Genomic DNA, 22,940 nt, shown 5'->3' with positions numbered 1-22,940 from the left:
AGATTCCAAGGCCAGAAGGGATCATTGTGCTCATCTCATCTGATCTCCTGCCTAGCACAGGCCGGAGAACGTCCCCAACATCATTCCTAGGGCAGATCTTTTAGAAAAGCATCCCACTTTGATTTAAAAATGGACAGTGACGGAGAATCCACCACAACCCTTGACAAATTGTTCCAAGGGTTAGTTACTCTCACCGTTAAGAACATGCACCTTATTTCCAGTCTGAATTTGTCTCGCTTCAACATCCAGCCATTGGACTGTTACACTTTTCTCTGCTAGACTGAAGAGTCCATGATTAAATATTTATTCCCCCTGTAGATACTCACAGACTGTAAACAAGTTACCCCTTAACCTTCTCTTTGTTAAGCCAAATAGCCTGCTTGGACAACAAAGCGGAGCAGGGGCTCTGGAACTGTGGTCCAGGAACAATTTGTTGGCAGTCTCATGATTACTGGTGTCTCCTCCTTTGCAGCTCCTAAAATACATCCCCAGTCAGACTTGGCCAGCCAAATGAGGACTGGTGTTGCCACTGGGATGTTATGGAGTCATGAATGGAAGAAGGTGGGTCCCTCTGGTTGCAGGTGGGAAGGGTGGAGAGTCACAGAGAATCTGTATGGCCTAGACCACATCTTCAGCTGAGCTCCTGAGCTAGAGACCAGGGACTCTGCAATTCACCATCAATCTAGCCCTTCAGTGCTGACCATCAGGCCCCCTAAAAAATGGAAAAATGTTGACTTCATAGCTAGGCACATTAATAACAGTGGTCTGATTTTCAAAGGTATTGAGCATTCACAAAGGACCCACTGGAGTCAATGGGAACTGCAGGCTACTCGTTGGTCGCAATCTAGCAAAGCACTTGAGATCATGCTTAACTGTAGGCAAGTAGCATAGGCCCTTGAAGTCAACAGAACTACTTGGGTGCACGCTTTGCTGGGTTGGCGCCACATGCCTCAGTCGGGATTAGGGCGCCTTTCCTGTGACTTCAGTGCATTTTGGATCAGAACCTTAATGACTAAGTCCGGATCTATACTGGGGTGTGTGTGTGGTGGGGAAAAATCGATCTAAATTATGCAACTTCAGCTACGTGAATAACATAGCTGAAGTTGACGTACTTCGATCGATTTACTGTGGTATCTTCACTGCAGTGAGTCGACTCCTGCCGCTCCCCTGTCGACTCTGCCTGCGCCTCTCGCCGAGCTGGAGTACAGGAGTCAACGAGAGAGCGCTTGGGGGTCGATTTATCACATCTAGACCACCCGTGATAAAAATCGATCCCCGCTGGATCAATTGCTGCCCGCCAATCCGGTGAGTACTGAATACATACCCTAAGTCTGGACCGTTCCAAGTGAGAGAATTTCAGATCAAGACATTTTAAGCCAAACAGACAGAAGAAGATACCCCTCACTCCACTGTACTTTACTTTTCATCGTTTTATTCTTGTATTTGTACAGCTATATTTTACAGAACGCATTAATGCAGTTTAGACACAGCCCAAACCCTGTCTCCCGAGATTGTTCATAACACAAGCATGTAAAATAAGACCAAAAAAAACAAAAACAAAAAACCAAACCCCCAAAACACAAAACATTCCCCGATAAACAGTTCTGCCAGAGGACTCCTTTTGTAACATCAGGCTGTACCTTAAAAAGGAAATTGGGCTCATACAGTTCATACATTGAAAACGTCCATTGAAAAGAAAGGCACCGTGCGAACCACATTTTACATATATACAGACTGAAAACAAAACCAAAAAAAATTACACTTTATTATTATTTTAAATTCCTTCTGCAGCTTTGTTGGTTTAATACACACTTTGTTTTGTAAATTGTAAACCTTCACTTGCAAAAAAATACAAATACACTGATGCATTTAGACAAAATATTTTCTTACTTATACAGATGCAATACTTTAAAATATCTTGTTAAGTGCTCTACCACACTAAAGAGTCTCAAATCAGCATCTGCCAGCAGATGCTAAATCAGGCCTTTAATGCATTTTATATATTTTTAATATATCTTTAAGGTCTATATATATTTATTTTATATATATATATTTATATTTATATATATATTTACAGCTCTGCCATAGATTCCTTCACCTTTGGTTAAAAAAGTTAAAGCCCTCTCTTCAATAGCACACAATTCTTCTCTTCTCTTTAAAAGAGCACACGTTTTGCATACAAAGCAAAAAAAAAAAAACCACAAAAAAAAAAACAAACAAAAAAACCCAACTGTTCCCGTAAATCAACATTACATTCCTCATCTTCAGACTGTGAAGGTTAAACACTCCACTGCACAGACATTTTTTATACACATTTAAATCTGAATAATTTTTTTTTCAGTTTCACATAACTGGGAAAAATAAAAACAAAACCCGTGTATTTTTTAATATTTTTTTCCCACCTATCTGCACTATGGGCTTAGAGGCACTCCATCGTGTGATGAAAGTTTTAAAGTGTTACAAGTGTTACAAGTATCCTTTGGATATCTTTCTCCCTCGCCCTCAGACACCCCTTCCTCTCCCTCGCCCCGCAGAGAAATCCGCCTGGCTTTCAGCACGCCTTGGGCAGTTCTGGTGGCAGCTCTGTTGTCGAGACACGGTATTGCACCTTGGTGTTGGTGATGGCGCCGTGTTTCTGCCGGAGGTGGAGCCGCAGCTGGCTTTTGTGGCGGAAATGCAGGTTACACTTCTCACACTAAAACCGAAAGGATGAGGGAAGCACTGTTAGCTCGAAAGTTTACAGAGCCATATGTAATCTAGCCACATATATGCCCCCCCAACCCCCGCCCTTGTCGCCTCCCAATCATTCATTAATGTGGCCTCGCAACATGGCATGGGAGCATATTTTACAGATGAGCAACTGAGGCACAGAGAGGCTCAGTAACTTGCCCAAAGCCATGCAAGGCATCTGTGGCAGAGCCAGGATCTGAACCCAGGGCCAGCGCCTGAATTGCCAGCCCATGCTTCCGCCTCAATTTTAAAATATCATCATTGCCGAGACACTGACACCATCTCCCAGCCGGTCACTTCAAACACAGTGAGTACAATTAATATGAAGCACTTGGCAGGTCTCTAGTGCCTCTGTCGAGGGACTCTAAATCTTGTCCTAATTAATGATTGCTCAGGATCACAGCACCCTGGACTCCCCCTTTCTTCAGAATGGGAGAACAGCATCAGAGAGGTTAAGTGACCTGCCAGAGGTCACGCAGCAAGTCAATGCCAAAGCTAGCGAAGTAGAGCCCAAGGGTCCTAGCTCGCCTGCTTTAGCCTCTAAACCACAGTTCTGCCTTGTGTAAAGAGTCGAAGAGGCTTTTTTCTGTCCCCTTTCACCCTAACTATTCCCACCTGCTGACATTGCTACATAAGATCTCCTGTGCAATCTCCCTGTGGGTCGGATGGGGGCTCCCAAGAAGATGCATGGGAAGAGGGTGCTACATGATATGTGCCACTCCAAGCCCCAGTCCCTCTGAGTTTTGGTAGCATCTACTCATGGTTAGCTCCAGCTAGTTGGATTTGAGGTTAAGCCCCCCATGTTATGGGCTTCGGGGTTAAAAAAGCATCCTGGGCCAAGCTCACCCTGGGGTAACACCACCAACTGCACAGCATCATACCCTAACCAGTGAATAGCCCTCACTCAATACAATTATGCCAGAGATGAGTTGAGCCTGGAGGGGACGTCTCAACAAACCTCTCATCTCTAGCATCTATGATCCTCCGTACAGTAGAGGAGCAATGTCCTTTGTCCTCTACTGTAACGTGAGCAGCGGCCCTTCGAAGGAACGTGACCTTCTTCGGTTGGGGAAGAGGAGGAAGAGAAAAGGGGTCGGGGCTGTTCCAAATACAGCTCAGCCCATCAAAATGCTGTCTCAGCAGCAGGCCTCTAGTTTACTGTGTGCCAGAGAGTAGATGGGGAGGGGAAAAGGAGGTGTCCTTGGGGACAGTCCCGGTGGTCAGGACTGATCCATGCCTGGGCGATGCCAGCGGTCAGTGCCAGACAACTTCTCCCCACCATGGTACGTGGCCCTTATGGCTGCTAGGGAGTTCTGGCTCTTGGTCACTAGCGTTGATAACGCCGGGAGGTTACTTACATGGTATGGTTTCTCTCCAGTGTGGATTCGAAGGTGACTTTTGAGCGTCTGCAGGTGCCGGAAGCGTGTGCCACAGATTTCACAGGGGTAGGGTTTTTCGCCAGTGTGGATTAGCACATGAGCTCGGAGATGGGCAACCTGTCGCAGAGGAGATAGTGTCAGAAAACAGGTCCCAGAGGCATGCTTGCCACATGCACTTCACATTCAGACCAAGCTTCCCAAGCCAGTCCTATCAATCCTCATGCTTCAGGGCATTAGCTAGACAACAGCTGGGGTCAGGAAGAAATCCTCCTCCCATCCACTGGCCACGAGAGGAGACACTGGAACGGACTGACCATTCGGTACAGCAGCTCTGAGATTAAAGGCAGACTTTAAACCTAATGGATTCTGCTAATAAACCAGCTTCACCAAAAGGAGTTTGAAAAGCTGCCATCTCTGTGGACAGAGACTGTAACCACGAGCCCAGTCCTTATTACTCAAGTGACCATCCGGAGAGCTATCTTCCTAGAGTATGGAATCCTAGATCAGACTCCATGGCCATAAGCTAATGAATGTTTGCAGCAAAACCCTTTGAGAGCCTGAAGGGCTGCCAGCACATGGAGAAATGTCAGAGGCACAGATCTGTTTAATTGAAAAACAATGGACTAGCTTCATTGACCTGCCAAGGATAAAGTTCAAGGGGCCTGCATTTGCTCCGCAACAGCATGGGATCATCACCAGGCCCTAAGCAAGGAACAGTGTCCCCTTCAGGGCATTTCCCATGTCACAGACACGCAGCAGAGCCCCAGGCCCCAGAGCCCCTGCTCTGGGCAGGAAGACGCATCCCACTCTCCAGGGGAATTGCAGAGTATGAAGCGGGATCCCCACCTGGACAAATCTGGCCCCGCAGGTCTCACACTTGTAGGGCTTCTCTCCGGAGTGGATGCGCGTGTGGGTCTTCAGGTTGGCCGGCCGGTTGAACTGGGCTCCGCAGATAGTGCAACGATATGGCTTCTCACCTGTCGCCCCGCCAGAAACAGAGAGACACCAGGTTACGCACAGTGTCCTGAGCTCCCCAAAGCTTCCACTACAGTCACTAAATCGCTATATAGTCTACAAGAGAATGGAAAAGACATGGGCCTCCTAGAAAGCGCTGCCCCTGCAACGCCCAGGGCAGACTCCCTGCTGTGTTCCAACCCCTTTGCTCGGCTTCACTCCCCTTAGCTGTGAATCCCCCTGGTGTGTATGTGATCGGAGTACAGCCATCGTAGTCTGGTCCTACATCAACCTCCCCACAAGCACTGGATGCCAAGGAAGCACAGTATGGCATGCTTCAGCTATCTTCAGCTGGCAGGCAGTCCCTTGGAGGACCAGTGCATGTTAAAGCAGCCCTCAGGCTGCTCCAACCTGCACGCAGAGGTGGGTTAAGAGACATGGAACCTACTGCCTAGAACATTTGGGTGCAGCAGAGAATCTGCTCACTGTCTGTGTGGCACACCCACTGCACACTGGTATTTATGGCAGGCAACCCTAGCTAGATGTGACCCTCTCCTCCTCCTCCCAGAAAGTTATTCGAAGAACTACCGTCTGGGTCAGATTGCGAAGCACAGCCCTAGAAATCAGGGCTACCAGGCAAGTCTGTCTGCTTTGCTAGACAGGATTAACAATTCAGCCCCTCCTAGTCCAGCAACAAGCAATATCATCCAACTTTATACGGTAGCTGGGAGAGCAAAGCAGAGATGCAGCAAGCAGATGAGATCTGCATGGCTCCGTTGGTCTCTGAATGGTTTCAAATACATTTGATCCAATTGCTGGTCGTTTCTTTGGCAAAGTGAGCAAGGCTGAGGGAGACTGAGGATGGTTCATAGCTATGGAGTCAGTAGTAACTGCGCTCCAAACTATTCAGCCTCAATTATTCCCACCTGCCATCTACACAAAGGTAATCGTCATTGGATCTTTGCCTTCCATTGCTTCCTTGGGATGGCTACAGATGGGCTGAAAGGTTCATGGGCGGTTTATTTTTTCCTCCTCCTGCCTTTGTTTTTAAATGAAGAATAGCTTGAACATCAAATCTGCTTTCCCCTGCTTTTGCTGGAGGACGTGTTGAGAATCTCAGGGGACATATATTGTGAGCTCTTGTACTTTATGGCTCCGATCCTCCACGTAAAGTCAGGCAATGTGCAATTCAGCCCAACTGAAGGGGGAGGGAGGCTGGGTCTTCAATCCAAACTTCCTTTCCCTAAAGTGTTAGTTGGGCATCGATGTCCTAAGCGTTTACAGAAACAAGTCAAACCCCCCCCCCCCCCCCGGGATTCTGAGCAGCAGCTAAACCCCTGATCTCTTCCTTCACTGGGCTGGCTCAGACCATTTCAACCGTTCGCCAGTCACCAGGGATTTTGCCAGATTAGAGGGCACCCAACTTTCTAATGGAAAAAACAACCAGATTTTTTTAACAAAAATAAATAACCACCTCTCTCAGACTCTTTATCCATCAGAAAAAGAGCCCACAGGGCCCATCCCCCACCCCAAACACTCGGAATGGGACAGCCAATACAACTCACATGTGGAGAGAGACCCAAATGCTAGGCAGCACCTCATAGTCGAGGATCCCAAAGTACTTTGCAGCTATTAAGCTTCACAGCCCCCTAGGGAGGAAAACAAGTATTCCCCCATTTATAGTTGAAGCACACAGGGGTTAAGCCATTTCCAAAGGAGCAGAACCCAGGAGTTCGGGCTCCCAGGAGGCGGCTGAAGATCCATGACCCTCCTTTATCAGGTGCTGGGGTGCTTTGCTGTTCCCTCACAGGGTACGGATTAGGCCTGCACGCAAGGCAGAAGGGAGCTGTGTCCTGGATCTGCTGCTCTGGCACTCGGGTGCCTTTTAGGACCGACTGCGACGCACCGCTATGGGCTGGCACCAGGAGCTGTACCTGTGTGAACGGTTTTGTGGCTGGCTAGGTTTCCCTTGTAGCGGAAGGAGGCCTGGCAACGGTCACACTTGTAGGGCTTATCACTGTGCGCCTGCAGGGAGTGTCTCTTGAGGGAAGCCTCTTCAGAGAACCTACAGTCACACTCGTTGCAGAAAAAGGCTCCGTTTTCTGTCGGGGACAGAGAGAGAGAGAGGCGGGGAGAATGAATGAGATCAGCAAGCACATCTCCTGCGTGGACCGGTGCTTTTGACAGGGCCAATGAGCCGGTGGGGAGGTGAAGCCAACATGTCCAAGCTAAAGTCTGTTTCACGAGGGTTCGATGGAGTTGGGGGAAGCAGCCTGGGAGAATGAAATCAGCAGCACTTCCACAGCGCCTGTTACCTGTTCCGTCATACATACACAGCAAAAATCACCCATGGGGCTAGCCAGTAAACAAACCAAGCAGAGGCAGTGCCTTAGTAAATAGGAAGCAGAGGGTGGGAAAGCCGCTTCATGATGGTAGTTTCACTGTATATGAATTCAGAGTTCTAATCTTTGGGGGAACTTGGGTTTTGAGCAGCCAATGAAATCTTCCATTTTTCCCCAGTGAGTTGGAGGATGGGGACAAACAGATTTTCACAAAACAGAGTTCTGTAAGCCTCTTAAGAACATAAGAGCGGCCATACTGGGTCAGACCAAAGGTCCATCTAGCCCAGTATCCTGTCTTCCGACAGTGGCCAGTGCCAGATGCCCCAGAGGGAATGAACAGAATAGGGAATCAGCAAGTGCTCCGTCCCCTGTCACCCATTCCCAGATTCTGGCAAACAGAGGCTACGGATACCATCCCTGCTAACAGCCATTGATGGACCTATCCTCCATGAACTTATCTAGTTCTTTTTTGAACCCTTTTACAATCTAGCCCTGTTAATCCACAACTGCTCCTCCAGACTAGAGACAGCTCCATGGATTGATGAGTGAGGCAGATAACATGGCCATGTCCAAGTGTGGATCATTTCTTTCTGCCTACCTCAGTCCCCCTCGGCAATTCTGAGTGGGTGTGGCATTCTTCACTTCCTGTCTTAAGCTGTTGGGAGATGCTAATTACTCTCAACTAGCCCAAGCTGCCTTGTTAGAGGGAGAAACCAATTCCCATGTATGCTTCATTCAGCCAATTAGAGGGTTTGGAAAGCACTTTGAGATCCGCTTGGAAAAGAGATGGCCTGAACCATTGAAGTTCAGATTCAGGATTTGGGTTCAGCCCATTGTAAAGATCAACCCCAGGCTGCTAGTCTGGATGCAGGCTCAAACATGCCCAGAGTTCTGGGGGTGCTGCAGCCAGGCCCCTCTCTCATGTGGAGGAATGGCATTGTGGAAGCATCATCCCACAGATTCCAGTGGCGCCCCCACCTGCCGGCTGCAAGGGAAAGTGTGGGAGGATGGAGTCTGGACTTACCACAACTAGAGTCGGAGTATTCAGAGTGGGTTTCGCCCATTTCCTCTCCAAAGGTCGAGCCAGGGGTGTGAAGGCACATCTCAGAATGCTGGGGGGACTGGGAGCCACAGGAGCTGCATTTTGAGGAATGCAGGTACAGAGGGGACTGCCCCTCACTGCTCCGAGGGGACCCATCCAGAGATCTGTGGAAGAAGAGCAACGCCAATTGGAAGGTTTTAGTGACACCAGACCACACCGCCTCCAATCAGCCCAGGCATGAAGAATACACACGCATTTCTAAGCAGACCCTTAAAGATGCCCCAGCTGGGATCAGGGCTCCATGGGGCATTCAGCAATCACACTTCATTCTTTTATAGTGCCCATCCCACAAAGATCTCAACGCACTTTATAAACGTTCCGCTTGGGTAGGTAACAGAAGAGTAAACCAAGGCACAAGATTTAGGTGAACTGACCATAGCCACATAGTGAGCCAGGACTCCTAGTCCCTGATGTAACCATCAGCCTACACTGGGTGTGGTTACACACTTGGGAAACATACATTACTGGCTAGATCTTCAGTATCAACTGGCAAGGCTCCACTGAACTCACTGATTTACACCTTCCGAGGAACTGAGGTAAGAGGTTAGCTCACCAAAGCTGGGCATCTACCCAAAACATGAATAAAACCCAGCAGCGCTGCAAGGAGTCTTGTTTCCTCCAGGGGGGTCCACCTTACCTGTTCACAATGTTGTTGAGCCTGCTTGCTTGTGGGATTGTCGAGTCTTCCCCATTCAAGCTCAGCTTGGTTGGGGACTGGATGTCTAGATTCTCAGGTTCCATGGACTGCTGGCAAACCGACGTAGACACGTAGGAGCGAGGGGAGAGGGTCCCCGCTTCGTTCTGGTCGGCACCGTCTTGCTTGGTGCTCTGGTTGAGGTTGTTGAGGACAATGAATTTGTACTTCTTCCAGTTGCAGGCTTTGGGGTCGGTAGGGCTCTTGGTACCCAGAGAGCCAGAGCTTTGAGCAATGCGGGCGTTCTTGCTGCTGCTGGACTCAGTTGGCGAGTTGGGTTGGCAGTCTGATTTCTGGGGGCTCTGAGGGCTGATGAGACCCTTTCGGTTCATTGGTGTGTTGGTTGGTTCGAAGTGTTGGCTTATCTCGTCTTCCGAAGAGGTCCGCTCTTCTTCTTTGGCCACTTTGTCACAGGCGAAGTAGGGATTGTTTCGGACCGAAGGTGCAACGGGCTTAGGACCAGCGGCTATGCTGTAGTGCATGTCACTTCTGGCCTCTTCGGTAGCAGCCTCTTTAGGAGAATAGATGGTGGCATAGCACGTGTTGGCTGAAAGATCGGTGACGGCTCTGGTGTAGTCTGCAGGGATTGTCCTGGAGCTGTCACATGGCAGCGTTCTCTCCTTTGGGAAAGGGTTGACCCTGGAGACATCTGGCAGGGGCATCCTCGCCTCTCGCAGCTCGTCATCTAAGAGGAAACCGTTGACTGGAATGGGGTTGTATCCAGTGTAGGAAAGGTGTGATCCAGACAGGCCACTGTACAAAGTGGAGGCAAAGGCCCTCCCATCGCAGAGAGGCGTGTTTCTGAGAGGCATGTTGTTCTCTGAGACTTCCCGGCTCCTGTAAGCCATCACCTCCGGATGACTCAGCATCCGGCCCGTCAAGAACTCTTCCCTTGGCGTCTTCATTGCAGAGACCATTTCGGCTTCGCTGCATGGAGACAAAAGGAAGGGCGTTACGCCTTATTCCCAGCCTCTGAAATGAGCGGTCAGATGCGTTGGCAATTCCACCCTCTGCGTCCCCCCTCCACCCAAAACAGGCTCTCCAACTCAGCCACAGGTGTCTCACCTAGACTTGACAAACCTTCGGCAAGTATCGACGACGTGCTCCATCTGCAGGTACAGCGCGGTGGCCATTACGGCCATGATGTTGCTTTCCCTCAGGTTGAGGCGGGAGGTGTACATGAAGTCCAGCAGGATGCAGAATCCCTCAGGGTTGATGTCTGGGGCCAGAGTGATGATGTTCAGATTGCACTTTAGCTGGTCGGTGAATATGCTGTAGAAGAGGCCGCTGCAAAGGGGAGAAGGGATGGGAGGGGAGAGTGAACCCAACGTTGCAAGTTTTCGGAAGAAGAGAGGGGAGAGGGACTTATTACAGGAGTTCTCCATCGAGACATCATGAACTCTCCACCTCCGCCCTTTCTACATTGCGACACTGGAAGACGGACGGGAGGCCGGCCCCAGGGAGGTCCTGTTATGGAAAAGGTTGAGAACTCTGACCTAAGTTAATTTAAAGACCCTCCATAGATTTGCATCACAGAAATCCTCTCACTCCTCCCCATGTCTCCTGCTTCCTCTGATCTAGCATTAAATTCTTCCATTGGTCCCCCAAATGATACCGCTGACTGCAAGCGCCTTCTCCTCTGCAGCTCCTGCCATCTGGAGCAGCCTCCCTGTATCTCAACTGCTCACCAGCTCTCCACCTTCTCCACTTAAATGTCTTTTCTCCCTTGCCTACTTCTCTTAATCCCTCCTCCTGCCTCGCACGGTCTGTTTTTTCTCCCTCTGTGAGTTACTGATTTCTGAAGCTGCATGGGAAAACACGGTTTGTGTCAAATGCACACTAAAATATTGCACTGTCATAAGATGTTTATGTATAATACAAATTGTTGATACTCTGTTTATGCATTTTTCCATGCCAATGGCCTCTCATTTCCTCCACATTAGCGCCCCCTGATAAAACGAGGCCCAGCGACAATGCCAGTAGATGTGGCAGTTGTTTTATTTACAGGGTACAATAGCGAATGGATCCTTCGGTCAGTGGGGAAAGGAGCAAGGGCAAGTTCTGGAAAAGAGGAGATGAAAGGGGGATAGGATTGGGGTCTTCAAATACTTGAAAGGCTGCCATAAAAAAAATATGTAGAAAAGTTGCTCTCTCTTGCCATAAAGAGGCAGTGGGTTCAAACTACAACACAGCAGATTTAGATTAAATCTCAGGAAAAACCTCCTAACAGTAAGAACAGCAGGACAATGGAACAGACGCCCAGGGAGGGTGTGGAAGCTCCTTCATTGGAGGATTTCAAAAGGAGGCTGGAGCCATCTGCCTTGGGTGGTTCAGACACAACAAATCCTGCATCTTGGCAGGGGATTAGACTAGATGACCCTTACGGTCCCCTCTAACCCTATAGCTTTATAATTTCAAAGGAGCAATAATACTACACTTCTAAACTTCATTGAGATGTAGCCCTTGACCGTTGAGGAGATAACGAAAGCCACCAGAGCCAGGTGACTCTAGAGATGGGAGTACAGTGTCTCTAGATCTAGAGTCTCTTCCCCAAGGTTGGAGAGGGTTTTGGTTTGGACGATACCCTGCAATGCAGCATTGCAAGAAACACACTCGTTTAGCTGCACATTAGTATGCAAACCAGCTAGACCGAAGAGCTGGGCACAACGGACTCCAACCCCTGCCAAGCATCTGCTACTCGTGGATGTGATCACAGGGCTCGGAAAGGCAGAGCTGGACCCTGGGATGTCAGACGTGCTGTTTATCTGACGGAACGGCGTGTAAACACAGAGGAAGGAAAGGGGGCTGGGCAGGGGTTGTGGGGAGAAAGCTACTGTGTCATTAGCCCCTCTTCACCTGCAGGCCATGAGGACAGTTTTGTGGGCTCTGAACTGCTCCCGGTTCACAATGATAACGACATCGGTGAGGATATCTCGGCTCCGAAGGCGGTTGAGATTGAGAAGTACATCGCTTGCATGGCGGGTGAACTGGATGCAGCTGTCTGCCGGAGAGGCCATCTTGACTCTGCCTGAAAAAGAGAGAAGAAACATAGGACCATGAAGTGGCTCAGAAGGCATTATAAAGCAGGGCCCACAGGCTGCTATTGGTCTACTCCAGCAGGGGTCACCCTGAAAGGCAGTGTTTGGTCAGAGCAGCAACTGACCCTCAGCTAGAGAAGAAATAATAATAATCTAGGATGCAGCCACATTTCAGCTTCCATCTGCAGTGGCCATGAGCACCAGATTGTTCTGCTGAATGTTCCAAAAAAAGGGGGCAAGAACTGGAGGGGATTCAGCACGAATCCTGTCCTCCCACCCAATGGGTGAACACAACAGGACCTTCCTGGGGAATAGGTGGGCAAGCTATACCATCTCCCCATCATACCTCAGACCTGCTGCTGCTCCGTGTGGCTAAGCCAGCAGGAGCTCAGCTCAGCTCCATTGGAAGTTGCTCTTTGAGGATCTCAGAGGAATAGCAAGCAAAGCAAAGCAAACCCTGGACGCTAACCTGCGGTAGTTATTAGATTACACACTTTATGGTTTGGTCTCACAGCTCTGACGTGTGTCATTCCCACAGACGTCAGGGCAGCCAAACTACAGGATCCAACCATGGAAATTAGAGCTACTCATAAAGATCCCACACAAAGCTACAGGTGTTCAGCACTTCTGAAAATCCAGACCAAGGGGTCTCAAGTTGGGCATCCAAAAATCAGTGGCTACTTCTGAAAATGATTTGTCCAGCGTCACAAATCAGTGGCTGCACCAGGAACAGAAAACCCTGGTCTCCCGATACCCAATTCCCTAGAATCTAGATCACCAAGGACTCCTAATTCCAGAACTCTGCTCCTCTTCCCTCACCAGTTCTTGATATGAAGCCTTCCAAAACACATGTTCTCTTTCATCAAAACTGGAGGGTCTGCCCCAGGCCTTTCCCAAGAAGCTACCATCCATCACCTGAAATTCCACACTGGAATTTGAATCTTAAATGCCAAATTCCTCAATGACAGAATTAGTTCCAGCCACGGTTCCACTGCCGGCGGTGGGATATGAATGTGTAATTTTGTGCAGCGCAGCCACTCTCCTGAATACAGATTCTGGCTGGGCCTAATGAAACATTTCATTCAATACATTTAAAAAGGCATGAAATTAAATTTACATACCCAATGCCTCAATTCACAGCCCAAAAGTTTCTTTCAAACCTACAAAGCAAGCACAAGAAAACAAACACCAGATTAGTTCAGAAATGTAAATGATCTGTGGTAGGATGCAAGCTTGTTGTTTTGATGTACATCAGCAGGATGCAAGCTGAAGCTAATAGCACTTCCACTCTCCAATAAAGTTAATTTGTTTCTCCCAGTACAGTATGTTCTTATTGCAACCACAGGCTTTGGGAATCTAATCATAGACTCTTCCACACCCTCTACCCCAAACCATGGGTGTATGCCAAACAGCCTTTCATATCTATGAGTCAGGGACTCGAGGGTAGCTGGGGAGGGTACAGGAGGAGTCAAACAAGAATTCATTTACCACTTCTTTCAGAGATGCCTCTCCCCATTCCCAATATTCCTACTCCTTTCTTATCTCATTGCATCACATAGGGCTGTAAGACTCTGTCCCCTCCCCTTTCATTTTCCCCAGAAACTGAAAGGGGTCAGGAATTGTTCTCCTTAGTGTAGCCACCATTCTTCTGAAGATTTCAAAGCACTTTGGAAACATGAAACACTAGAAATTGCTAATGATTGGGAAACTGAGGCACTGAGAGGTTAAGTAACTTGATTGAGGTCACATAACAAGTCAGTGGCAAAGCTAGAAACAGAACTAGTCCCCTTTTCTGAATGCCAGAAGATGCTCATTGTCTCCACCTGCTGGCTTTGGGGAGTTAATACAGTTGGGACAGAGAAATTTCTTCTTTCCATTCTAAGAGAATTTTATTTTTCTTAGAATTGTAGAATATCAGGGTTAGAAGGGACCTCAGGAGATCATCTAGTCTAACCTGCTGCTCAAAGCAGGACCAGTCCCCTGACAGATTTTCCCCAGAACCCTTGATGGCCCCCTCAAGTATTGACCTCACAGGTCTGGGTTTAGCAGGCCAATGCTCAAACCACTGAGCTATCCCCCCCTCTTACCTACATGAAAACAAATACTCCCTCCCCACAGTTGGCTTTTACATTTAAAAGAGGGGGAAAGAGCATCATAGCTGGTATTTGGCTTTTCAGATATAACCATAAACCTTTCCATGTCCACAAAGATGTGGGCCCAGAGATTTATGGGGTATGGGGAGGAAGAGGAATTAGCGTGATTTTTAATATGCTAAGACAAATGCATGACATTAAAATGAATTTTATACACTCCAATGACAGGAATCTTCAGAGCGCCTTGCAGTCTCCCTATCTTGAAACTCTAAAAAAGTGACTCATTTCCCAAATACTGCAGACTCTGACCTTTCTGCATAGCCCTCTGTGCCAGTCACTTTCAGTGTTCACATGAAAGCCAAGAGATTTACAGATAGTGCTAGCAACTGGCCTAGCTTCAAAGTTCCCACCTAGTGGAATGTGTAAGGGATGTACAACCAGGTCAGAGTCTGAGCCCAGTCATTTCAATGTAAATGCCAGTCACACCTACGGGAGTCACAAGAGTCGTCCCTGAGATCAGAACAAGGCCCCCTTATAGGCTACGACATGGGTCTGAGAATGACAAAGCTCACCAGGAACTCCAGCCCGTTCCAGGTCATGCAAGAAGCTCCAGCAATGGTAGAATTCTTTTACAGGGATGTGGCAGGAGGCCAACCTGCCCTGGGTGCTACCCGGTCCTTTGTACCATCCTGCTGCTGCCCTCCCGCACAGCTACAGCACCCTCGGCCCATCACCCACAGCCTCGCCGCCCAGCCCATCTTTGGTCCACACGGGTGCCCCTCTGCAAACCCACTCTTGCCCTGGCACAGGCTCCTCCAGAAAGCAGCCAGATCTGGGCTGCTGACAGCAGAGCCGCCTTCTCCGACAAGGGACCCTCGCATTGCACTTTGCAGCAGGGTCTGCCTTCAACCTGCTGCTGGGCTTGAGAAAGAGGAAGGCGCTCCTCTCCCCTCCCCAAACACACCCTTGACCCACCCATCCCATATTAATCAAGCCAGATGCAGATGAACCCCCCCCCCCCCCAGTTTGGCCGTTGCAGTTCAGCAACAGTAAAGAGACTGTCAAGATTTGATGGCTAATAGTTGGGGGGGGGGGAAGAGAAGGAGACAGGAACTCCGAGATGAAAAATACCGCCGCCCCCCCCCCCCAGCCAATTTCTGACGCTCCAGGGTTCACCCCGCCAAAGGCCACCTTTTCTGCTGGGGGTGGGGGGTGAAGGAGAGGACCCGCTTCCAAACAAACCCTCCCAGGTCACCCTCTAGCCCTGCTGATGTAAGGGAGGGAAAGGAAAAAACCCAGCAGCAACCCCCCGGCAGAGACACCCTCTCGGAGCGTCTCTTTCCCACGATACCTTGCCGCCAGCTGCCGGCCCCAGCCCCGCCGGTGCGCTGTGAGCGCCGCGTTTACACGGGGAGGAAATGCGCCCCCAGGGCCGGCGAAGGGCACGGCGCTGTCATTCCGGGAAGGCGCCGGGCTCCAGCTGCCCCGTTCTGGGAAGCCAGGCGGGAGCCGAGCCCGGGGCATGGCGAGCCCGCCCCCTCTCCCCTTTGCATTGCACTTCGGGGGGCTGGAGCGCAGAGCCCCGCGTGGGAGCGCCCAGGGGCCGGCCACTCTTTCCGATCCGCCCGGCTCCCCCACGTGGGCGAGGGAGGGGGCTGCAGACACCATTGCTCGGGGGCTGCCGAGCCAGGAGAAGTGCTGGGGGGGGCGCCGCCTAGGGGTCCTGGCAGCTCAGAACCCCAATCCCCCACCCGTGCCCAGCTCCCTCCCCCCGCGGCACTGCACCCTCCCCGCCCCCGTCCTTAGCAGGAGGATCCCATCCAGCTGCAAACAAACCCACCCACCACCGATGGAGTGCAGCGGCCCCTCGCCCCCCTAGCCAGGGCCAGCCTGCGACTCGCCCCACCTCACCCACGCGGGGAGACGCTCCGCAAGCCAAGGCAGGAGGAGCCAGCAGGGCCCCTTTGCCCGCTAGGGGGCGCTCCGCAGCCAGGCATTAAAGAGCCACCCCCCGGTCCGTGAGTAGAGACAGCAGCAGAGGTCCCTGCCACGGGTCTGGTTTTAGTTTCTGGGGGCAGGTGACCCAAAGCAGGAACCTCGGGGGTTGTCCCCCCTTTGCACCTGCCGGAGAAGCAGAGCCCAGAGGGCACCGCAGGGGTCCCTAGTAGTAGAGGGCAAGAGTCACCTGTAGGAAGAGGCTGCTCCTGCGACAGGGGCCTCCTCGCCAGCTCCCTGGCTCTCAGCTTTCATTTGTTACAGAATGGCATGAGCCCAGGGGTTGTAAGAGTCCTTCCGCTTTCACAGCAGGACTTCATTAGTTTAGTAGCCTCCCAGGGCCAGGCCAACACCTGTTTTGATTAATAATAAAAAGAGAAAAAACATCTCAAAGACTTAAATACTGTGTCAGCGTAAATCAAAGAGGCTTTAGCTTCTCTTCCCCATCCCTTGTTCCCTCTGGCAACTGTCACTAGCAGCATATTCAGCATTCTGCACTTTCAGGCTGGTCTCATTTCCTGCCAGCAAACAACTGCCTCTAGGAAATGCAGTATATTACAAGGATAGGTTTATTATCAGCATTTGTAACCAGGAAAACTGCACCTGTCCTCTAGCATTGCAAGGTGCTACAGTGAATTTTAATATCTTCCTTTGAACAAGATTCTAAGCTGGTTGCACTTGTGAATGCTTGGAAATGGCCCAGTTTCAAGTCTGCATATTACTTTACATTTAAAAATAAAGAGGGGAGAATACCATTTCAAAATCTTATCGCTATTGCCAAAATCTTGCTTAGCATTAATGAAGATGTAAAGCCAATAACCATCCCTGGAAAGTGATGAGTCAGCCTTTTTCCGGGGCTTCCCAATAAATAAGACAGTCCGCACATTAATTTTTAAAATGAATACAGAAATGTTATTTCAATTGAAGTCAATGGAGTGACGCCAGGGAAAATGTGGCCCATTATCTTAAATATCATGTACTGTTTAAAGTAGCTTAAAAGAATATATTATCATAAGGGCAAGTTTGGACTGTGGACACATATGCAGGTATGCTCCAGCTCAGATTCAGCAAATAAATTTAGCCCACAGAGCTGCTCCTAGAGGCAATTAGCACACACTACATCTTTTTAAAATAGCACAGCATGGTGTATTTGGGAAGATGCCATGCAAGTTATCCCACAGAATGGCCAGTCCTGTGACTCAGGGAGAAATGTCTTTCCTCTACCAACAGTTCTACAGTGCATTAGTCAATGGCCTCCTTCTGTGGTAAGTAAAATTCATGTCCTCATTGTGTCTGACTGATAATAAATGTAATTGGAAGTGAAAGACTAGCCTAGAACACAGGGATGAGGGAGAAAGCCGACCACTATTTTCCTCCCCTCTTAGGAATAAGATTTCCAAATGGAAGGTACAGGTTCTGCTGTAGTTCTACCAATTACAAGAATTGTTTAAAAATAAATCTAATACAAAAACACAGGAGTTCTTTATGGAGGAGATTCTTGTTTAGTCCCCATAAGTCTGGCTGAAAGGTTAAAAAGGAGGGACTCAGTCAAGTCAAATTTTCCCCAAAATGAGTTTTTAAACAAACTTTTCCAAAATGTAGGACCCACTATTTTTTTTAAAGTTCCAACTAAAATTGTCAACACCTCCCCAGGCAGTGTTTGCATCCAAAATATTGCAGCACTAGGAGCTGAAACTGACTTTACCTTGATAAATTTTTTTTGTCCAAGTGGAGAAATATTAACATGGCTATTTAAATTATTTTATCTTGCTCATCTAAAGTCCTTGTAGCACATTACGAAAATGTTGCTTGAAATAGGATTTTTTTAAAAAAACCTTGGCATTATCTTAATTAAGTTTTGCCACCTGCATTTACATTAGCGTTTGTCAATGTGTTATCCAATATAGTATATTTCTTAAGACTTCCTTATAAAGGAGTAGGTTGCTGCCATGTGTGGAGACTGAAACCCTTCAAATGAATGCATAATTCTGCAATACAAGACAACCTGTATTAGACAATGATTCAGGAACAGCAGATGACCACCACAAGTACGAAATATTTTAACATGTGATTTCATGAAAATTCAGACAGAGCTCCACATGCAAGTATCAGTAACATTTTAATATGTACTTGGTTGTTTTCAGTTAGGCTAGTCAATTTCTGCGGCACTAGATGTGTCTCCATTCTTCACTGCTAACTTTAAAAAAAAAAAAAAAAAAAAGCTAGCTAAAGTACTGAATTCAACATGTTCGATTTCCCAAGCTTGAAAGATTAGCTGCAAACAGTCACCAAAATTTTAAAAACATACCACTAGATGGCACCTTTTAGCTTTGTGATAGAGATCTATTTCCTTTGGAAAATAAAACCCCACAGCTGAGACTGGAAAACATAATTTTGTCAATGTAATTCTGTTTCTCTTAAAACACGTCTGAGCAACATTATTTTTTGAGCTTTTTCATCCTTGCTTTTCACAGCTTAAATGTTTCTGCTAGGCTTATTTTAGACCCAGGCCGAAGTCTTAAACCCTCACTACCCAGCATTTAGACTAGCTGGGAACACTAGCAATTAAAAAAAGGAATAAATACTTGGTTTTGGTGTTCTCTTTGAGAATCAGCTCTCACTCAGAGTTCCTTCTCTTTAGGATAATAAATAACCAGTGAAATACCATTTCTTCTGATTATTGACTCAGACAGTCAAAACAGAGGGTGGGCATGGGGGGAAATGGATTTGAAACATATCCCAAGAGATCTTTGATCTATTTTGCCCCTCAACATGGAGCATTTCCCTAGAAATGCAGTCTATTCTTCCTGGAACAATGCAAGAATCCATTCTTCTGGAAGATCCTTACACAGCCTTAGAATATTTTAATCACTGGATTATTTGACAAAGACAGAAAATTTGAGGGCTTTACAAAAAAAAAAAAAAGGATGGATTGCTGGTTTAAAACACAGTTGTAATGCAAACTGCAGTTCCTGCCCCATGAGAAAAAGTTTTGCTTTAAAATATTTTTGAAGGGATTTCCTAGCTGTAAAACAAGCCCTTAAGGCCTGCTGGAAGGAAGTCTGTATTTATTCTTAAATCACTTATCCCATAAGCCTTTAATACAATATTGTGAATAATCATTACATTTTAAAACATCAGGACAACAAGCAAGATGGGTCTGATGACAGACTCAAGGCCTGGGCCTGGAGTCAGGAGTCAAGTAAAACATCTTCTGGAGTCAATGACAATTTTGCACCAGTTAGAGGCTGCAGGATCCTTTTCTGCTTATCAGTGTAGATCTTCATTCCCAAGCCAGTTTAGTGCTGATCTTGCATCCAGTGAAGTCAATGGCAACACTCTTTTTTTTTGGTACTTTATTTTTAAATCAGATTTACCTGGTGTATAAACAGAGCCAGATCCTGAGTTGGATGCCTTTAAAAGCCAGATTCAAAGAAGGGAAGAGAAGCCACAAAAAAAAAAAAAAAAAAGTAGGATGTTTTTCTTTCCCTACTCTTCCTTCTAGGCCATCAAGGCTATTTCATAATATTTCAAAATATTGTGACAACAAACCAAACCCCAGATACATTCACAAGGCGATTCCCTTGCAAACAGAGCGAGGTCGCTGCTACTCCACACACCAGTACTTAAACCACGGAGTTTTCACAACAAAGTTTCTCCCCCTTGGGGGCGGGGGGGGGGAGAGGAAAGTATTTTGACATCAAGTCACATCTGTCATTTACACAACAAACTAACTGGAACTCTTCAATAAAAAGCAATCACACAGACTGTACAGATCACCTTGTCCCCACATTCCTCCCACCCCAGCCGAAGCAATTTGCTTGGACACATTCCTATGGAGGAGGCACTTGTGCCATTTAAAAAAATCCCTTCAAGAAATTAACAAGGTGTGAGGAAAATGAATCCTTCAGCTCTGCTGGCAATGGAGTTTGATTGACTGCTTCTCCTTAGAGAAATACAGAGGGGTTTTCACCACCCTTCCCTCCTTATAATTTTTAAAAATCTCATCAGCAACCCCTTGACATGATCCCATATGTCAACAGGGATCGGATTTCAACCCTGGCTGGCTGAACTGGAGATTTCTGAAGAGTCACCCACCTCCTTTCTCCCCCCCCATAAAGTTTGATACTTTGCACCTTGCGGGGGGGGGGGGGAGCGTGCACTTTTGCAAACCTCTGAGATTTCCAGTCTGCCCCCCTCCTTCCTTTTACAAACAAACCCGCCCGCCCCTCTTTGCTGGTTGCTACCTCCAGGAATAGCGTGTGGAAAGGGGCCAGCTGGGACTGCAGATTTACGAGCGCCTGTCTCCACGCCAAGCGCGCTGTGGTAGTAAACGACGAGGAAAACAAGGGGAATTGTCCCTGGCTACTGATTTATTTTTAAGTGTTTAAAATGAAAGAAAAAAGCCACACACACACACACACACACACACACACTCACTCTCGCTCTCTCTCTCTCCAGGAAGAAACAGGGCAGCCCGTCTCCACTGGCGCTGCAACCAGCAACCCCGCTCCGGAGCCGTCCGCGGCTCGTGTTTACATTCCGCAGCAGCCGTGTCTTGGGTGCGCTGAGGACTTTAGCTGCACTCGAGGAGACCATAAACTAATTGGAAACCCATTAAAAGATTACACGGGTTTCCTGGCGGACGCTCGCCCTCTTGGACACGAGCCCTGGGAGGTTTCGCTCCCTTTCCACCTCAGCCCAGAATTATTTCGGAAACGCTGGTTTGATGGACTTTCCCCCTCAAGCCGGTGATAATCCAAATCTTTTACATACATAGTAATTCAGTAGCCAGGTTTTTTTTTTTAAGTCTCCTTAAAGCACTTATGTCTTGGTCAAAAATGCTTTTATTTCTCTAACAACAACAAAAACATCAAACCCACGATGGGGTCATTAGTCTATGAAATACAAACGTGATTCCTAAATAACACACATGGACGTGGTCAACTCAGGCAGGGAACAGTTAGTCGAGCCAAACAGTCACTTGGCACAATTACTTTGGGATCCCCCTCAAAATCTCCCGCGAGTCTTATCCAGCACTCCTGACTTGGGATCGCTTGGGTTGGCAGGACTAGACAGTCCCAGGCTGCCAAGTTCACCAGCCCTTTTGCAAAGTCATCTGTTTGCAATGGATTGGGGAGAGAGAGGAAAAAAAAACCACACACACAACACACCGCCACACACGCAACCAAGTTGTGTTGTCAACGCCTCCCCTAGCACAGTCTAGAAATAAAATCGGGAGTGTTTCTGTGCCCCGCCGCTCCTGCCCTTTGCATCATCCTGTCGAGTCTGAGTCCTGGTGCATGTGCCTTTGATTATCCCAATAGATTTTGCACCGTGGAGGAAAAAAAAACAAACAAAAAAATACACAACAATGCAGCCACTGGGAAACAACCTTAGGTCACGCAGCACCCAAAACACCACAACACGTACTGCCACCCCCCCCCCAAGCGATCTCGCTCCCACTGTCCTGTCAACATCCCTTCCCCATCGCCCCGAAGACCCCACATCCAGAAGCGGCTGCAGGTGCAGAGCCCTCTGCCCCCGGAAGACGGTTCTTCCCCAACCCCAAACAAGACAGTGGAGGCGAACATGTTTCCAATGCAATAATAATACAAATCGCCTGTCCACAAACACACACAATTCAAGCCCAACGGGGGTGTTCAACCAACTGCAGGGGGCGAGGCAGTGGGGCCCTTGCTAAGCGGCCGAGTTTGCTCGGAACATTTGTTGTTGCAAATCTGTGCTCGCTGCCCGCTGTCACTGACTCGGCTCGGGGAGGCTGGTGGTGGCCGGGCGCCAGGCGACGGAAGCCTCAGCCAAGAAAGGCGAGCGAAGCAGCCCAGGCAGCGAGACTCCGCGCCCTGCCCGGAGGGGCAGGGGAAAGGCAGCCCGAGGGAGGGCAGGAGCAGGAGGAAGCGCAGCCGGCCCTGAGCTAGACCCCAAATCATCATCAGCATCGCACCCGGGCTCGGCGCAGGAGCCGGCCGAGAGGGAAGCAGCCCCGTGTGCAGAGCCGAGCCCCGAGCCTGCGCTCCCCGCCTGCCGGCGAACATTCCGGGCTCGCTCGGCAGCGACGCCTCTGCCTTGCCCGCACCTCCCCCCTCCCAAATAAAAGCCACGCGAGGCCCCTCGACAAGCCCCCCGAACACCTGCCACGCGCGAGCGGGAGGGAGGGAGGCAGGCGGGCGGGCACGGGGATGGGGAGAGAGGCGCCTGGCCACCTCCAGCCCCGGCAGCACTGAAGGGTAAAAAACCGGCGGCGGCGGCGGCGCTAGAAGCAGCAGCAGCGGCGGCGGCGGCAGCAATCACCTGGTCTCCGGGCTTTCCTAGAAACTCCTTGCATCACCACTTCTAAGAACCCCCGTTCTAAGAATCAACACAGCTCGATTCTCGGAATTTGAGCTGCCGACTCTACCACTGCGCCCAGCCCAGGGGAGGCCACAGGCCACCCCCCTACCTGCCCCCTCGCTCCTCCCCACTCCGCCCTGCCCGTCCCCTGCCGCCCGCCGCTGGGACCTCCGGGGAGCCTTCCCGGCCGGGTCTCCCACCCGGCAGCGGTGCAACGAGCGGGGGCTCGCCGCCGGGGAAGGGACGCCCCCCCGCCGCCAGT

The 22,940-nt window shown here is 49.1% G+C and overlaps 1 protein-coding gene across 7 annotated transcripts; it reads right to left on the bottom strand.

The window, feature by feature from the left end:
• Positions 1-1,412: 1,412 nt before the first annotated feature.
• BCL6 (BCL6 transcription repressor) lies at positions 1,413-22,708 on the bottom strand. Of its 7 annotated transcripts, XM_030575506.1 has the most exons (11): positions 22,640-22,690; positions 16,518-16,680; positions 13,361-13,399; positions 12,058-12,229; positions 10,267-10,488; positions 9,145-10,128; positions 8,430-8,611; positions 6,998-7,165; positions 4,956-5,086; positions 4,089-4,226; positions 2,552-2,695 (listed from the first exon to the last, which is right to left on the bottom strand). In XM_030575506.1, exons 4-11 carry the CDS (start codon positions 12,216-12,218, stop codon positions 2,552-2,554), a joined length of 2,130 nt encoding a protein of 709 aa, XP_030431366.1. In that variant the 5' UTR covers positions 12,219-12,229; positions 13,361-13,399; positions 16,518-16,680; positions 22,640-22,690. The 7 variants fall into 7 exon arrangements, with proteins under 7 accessions (XP_030431369.1, XP_030431371.1, XP_030431366.1 ...); XM_030575509.1 differs by lacking the exon at positions 16,518-16,680 and having other exon boundaries at positions 1,413-2,695; positions 22,640-22,708; XM_030575511.1 differs by lacking the exon at positions 16,518-16,680 and having other exon boundaries at positions 1,413-2,695; positions 10,282-10,488; positions 22,640-22,708.
• Between the last annotated feature and the right edge of the window lie 232 nt (positions 22,709-22,940).

The sequence above is a fragment of the Gopherus evgoodei genome, chromosome 9 (genome assembly GCF_007399415.2).
Source record: "Gopherus evgoodei ecotype Sinaloan lineage chromosome 9, rGopEvg1_v1.p, whole genome shotgun sequence".
Lineage (NCBI taxonomy): Eukaryota > Metazoa > Chordata > Testudines > Testudinidae > Gopherus > Gopherus evgoodei.
Note: the sequence above shows the minus strand (reverse complement) of the source record. Positions and strands in the feature narration are given on the sequence as shown.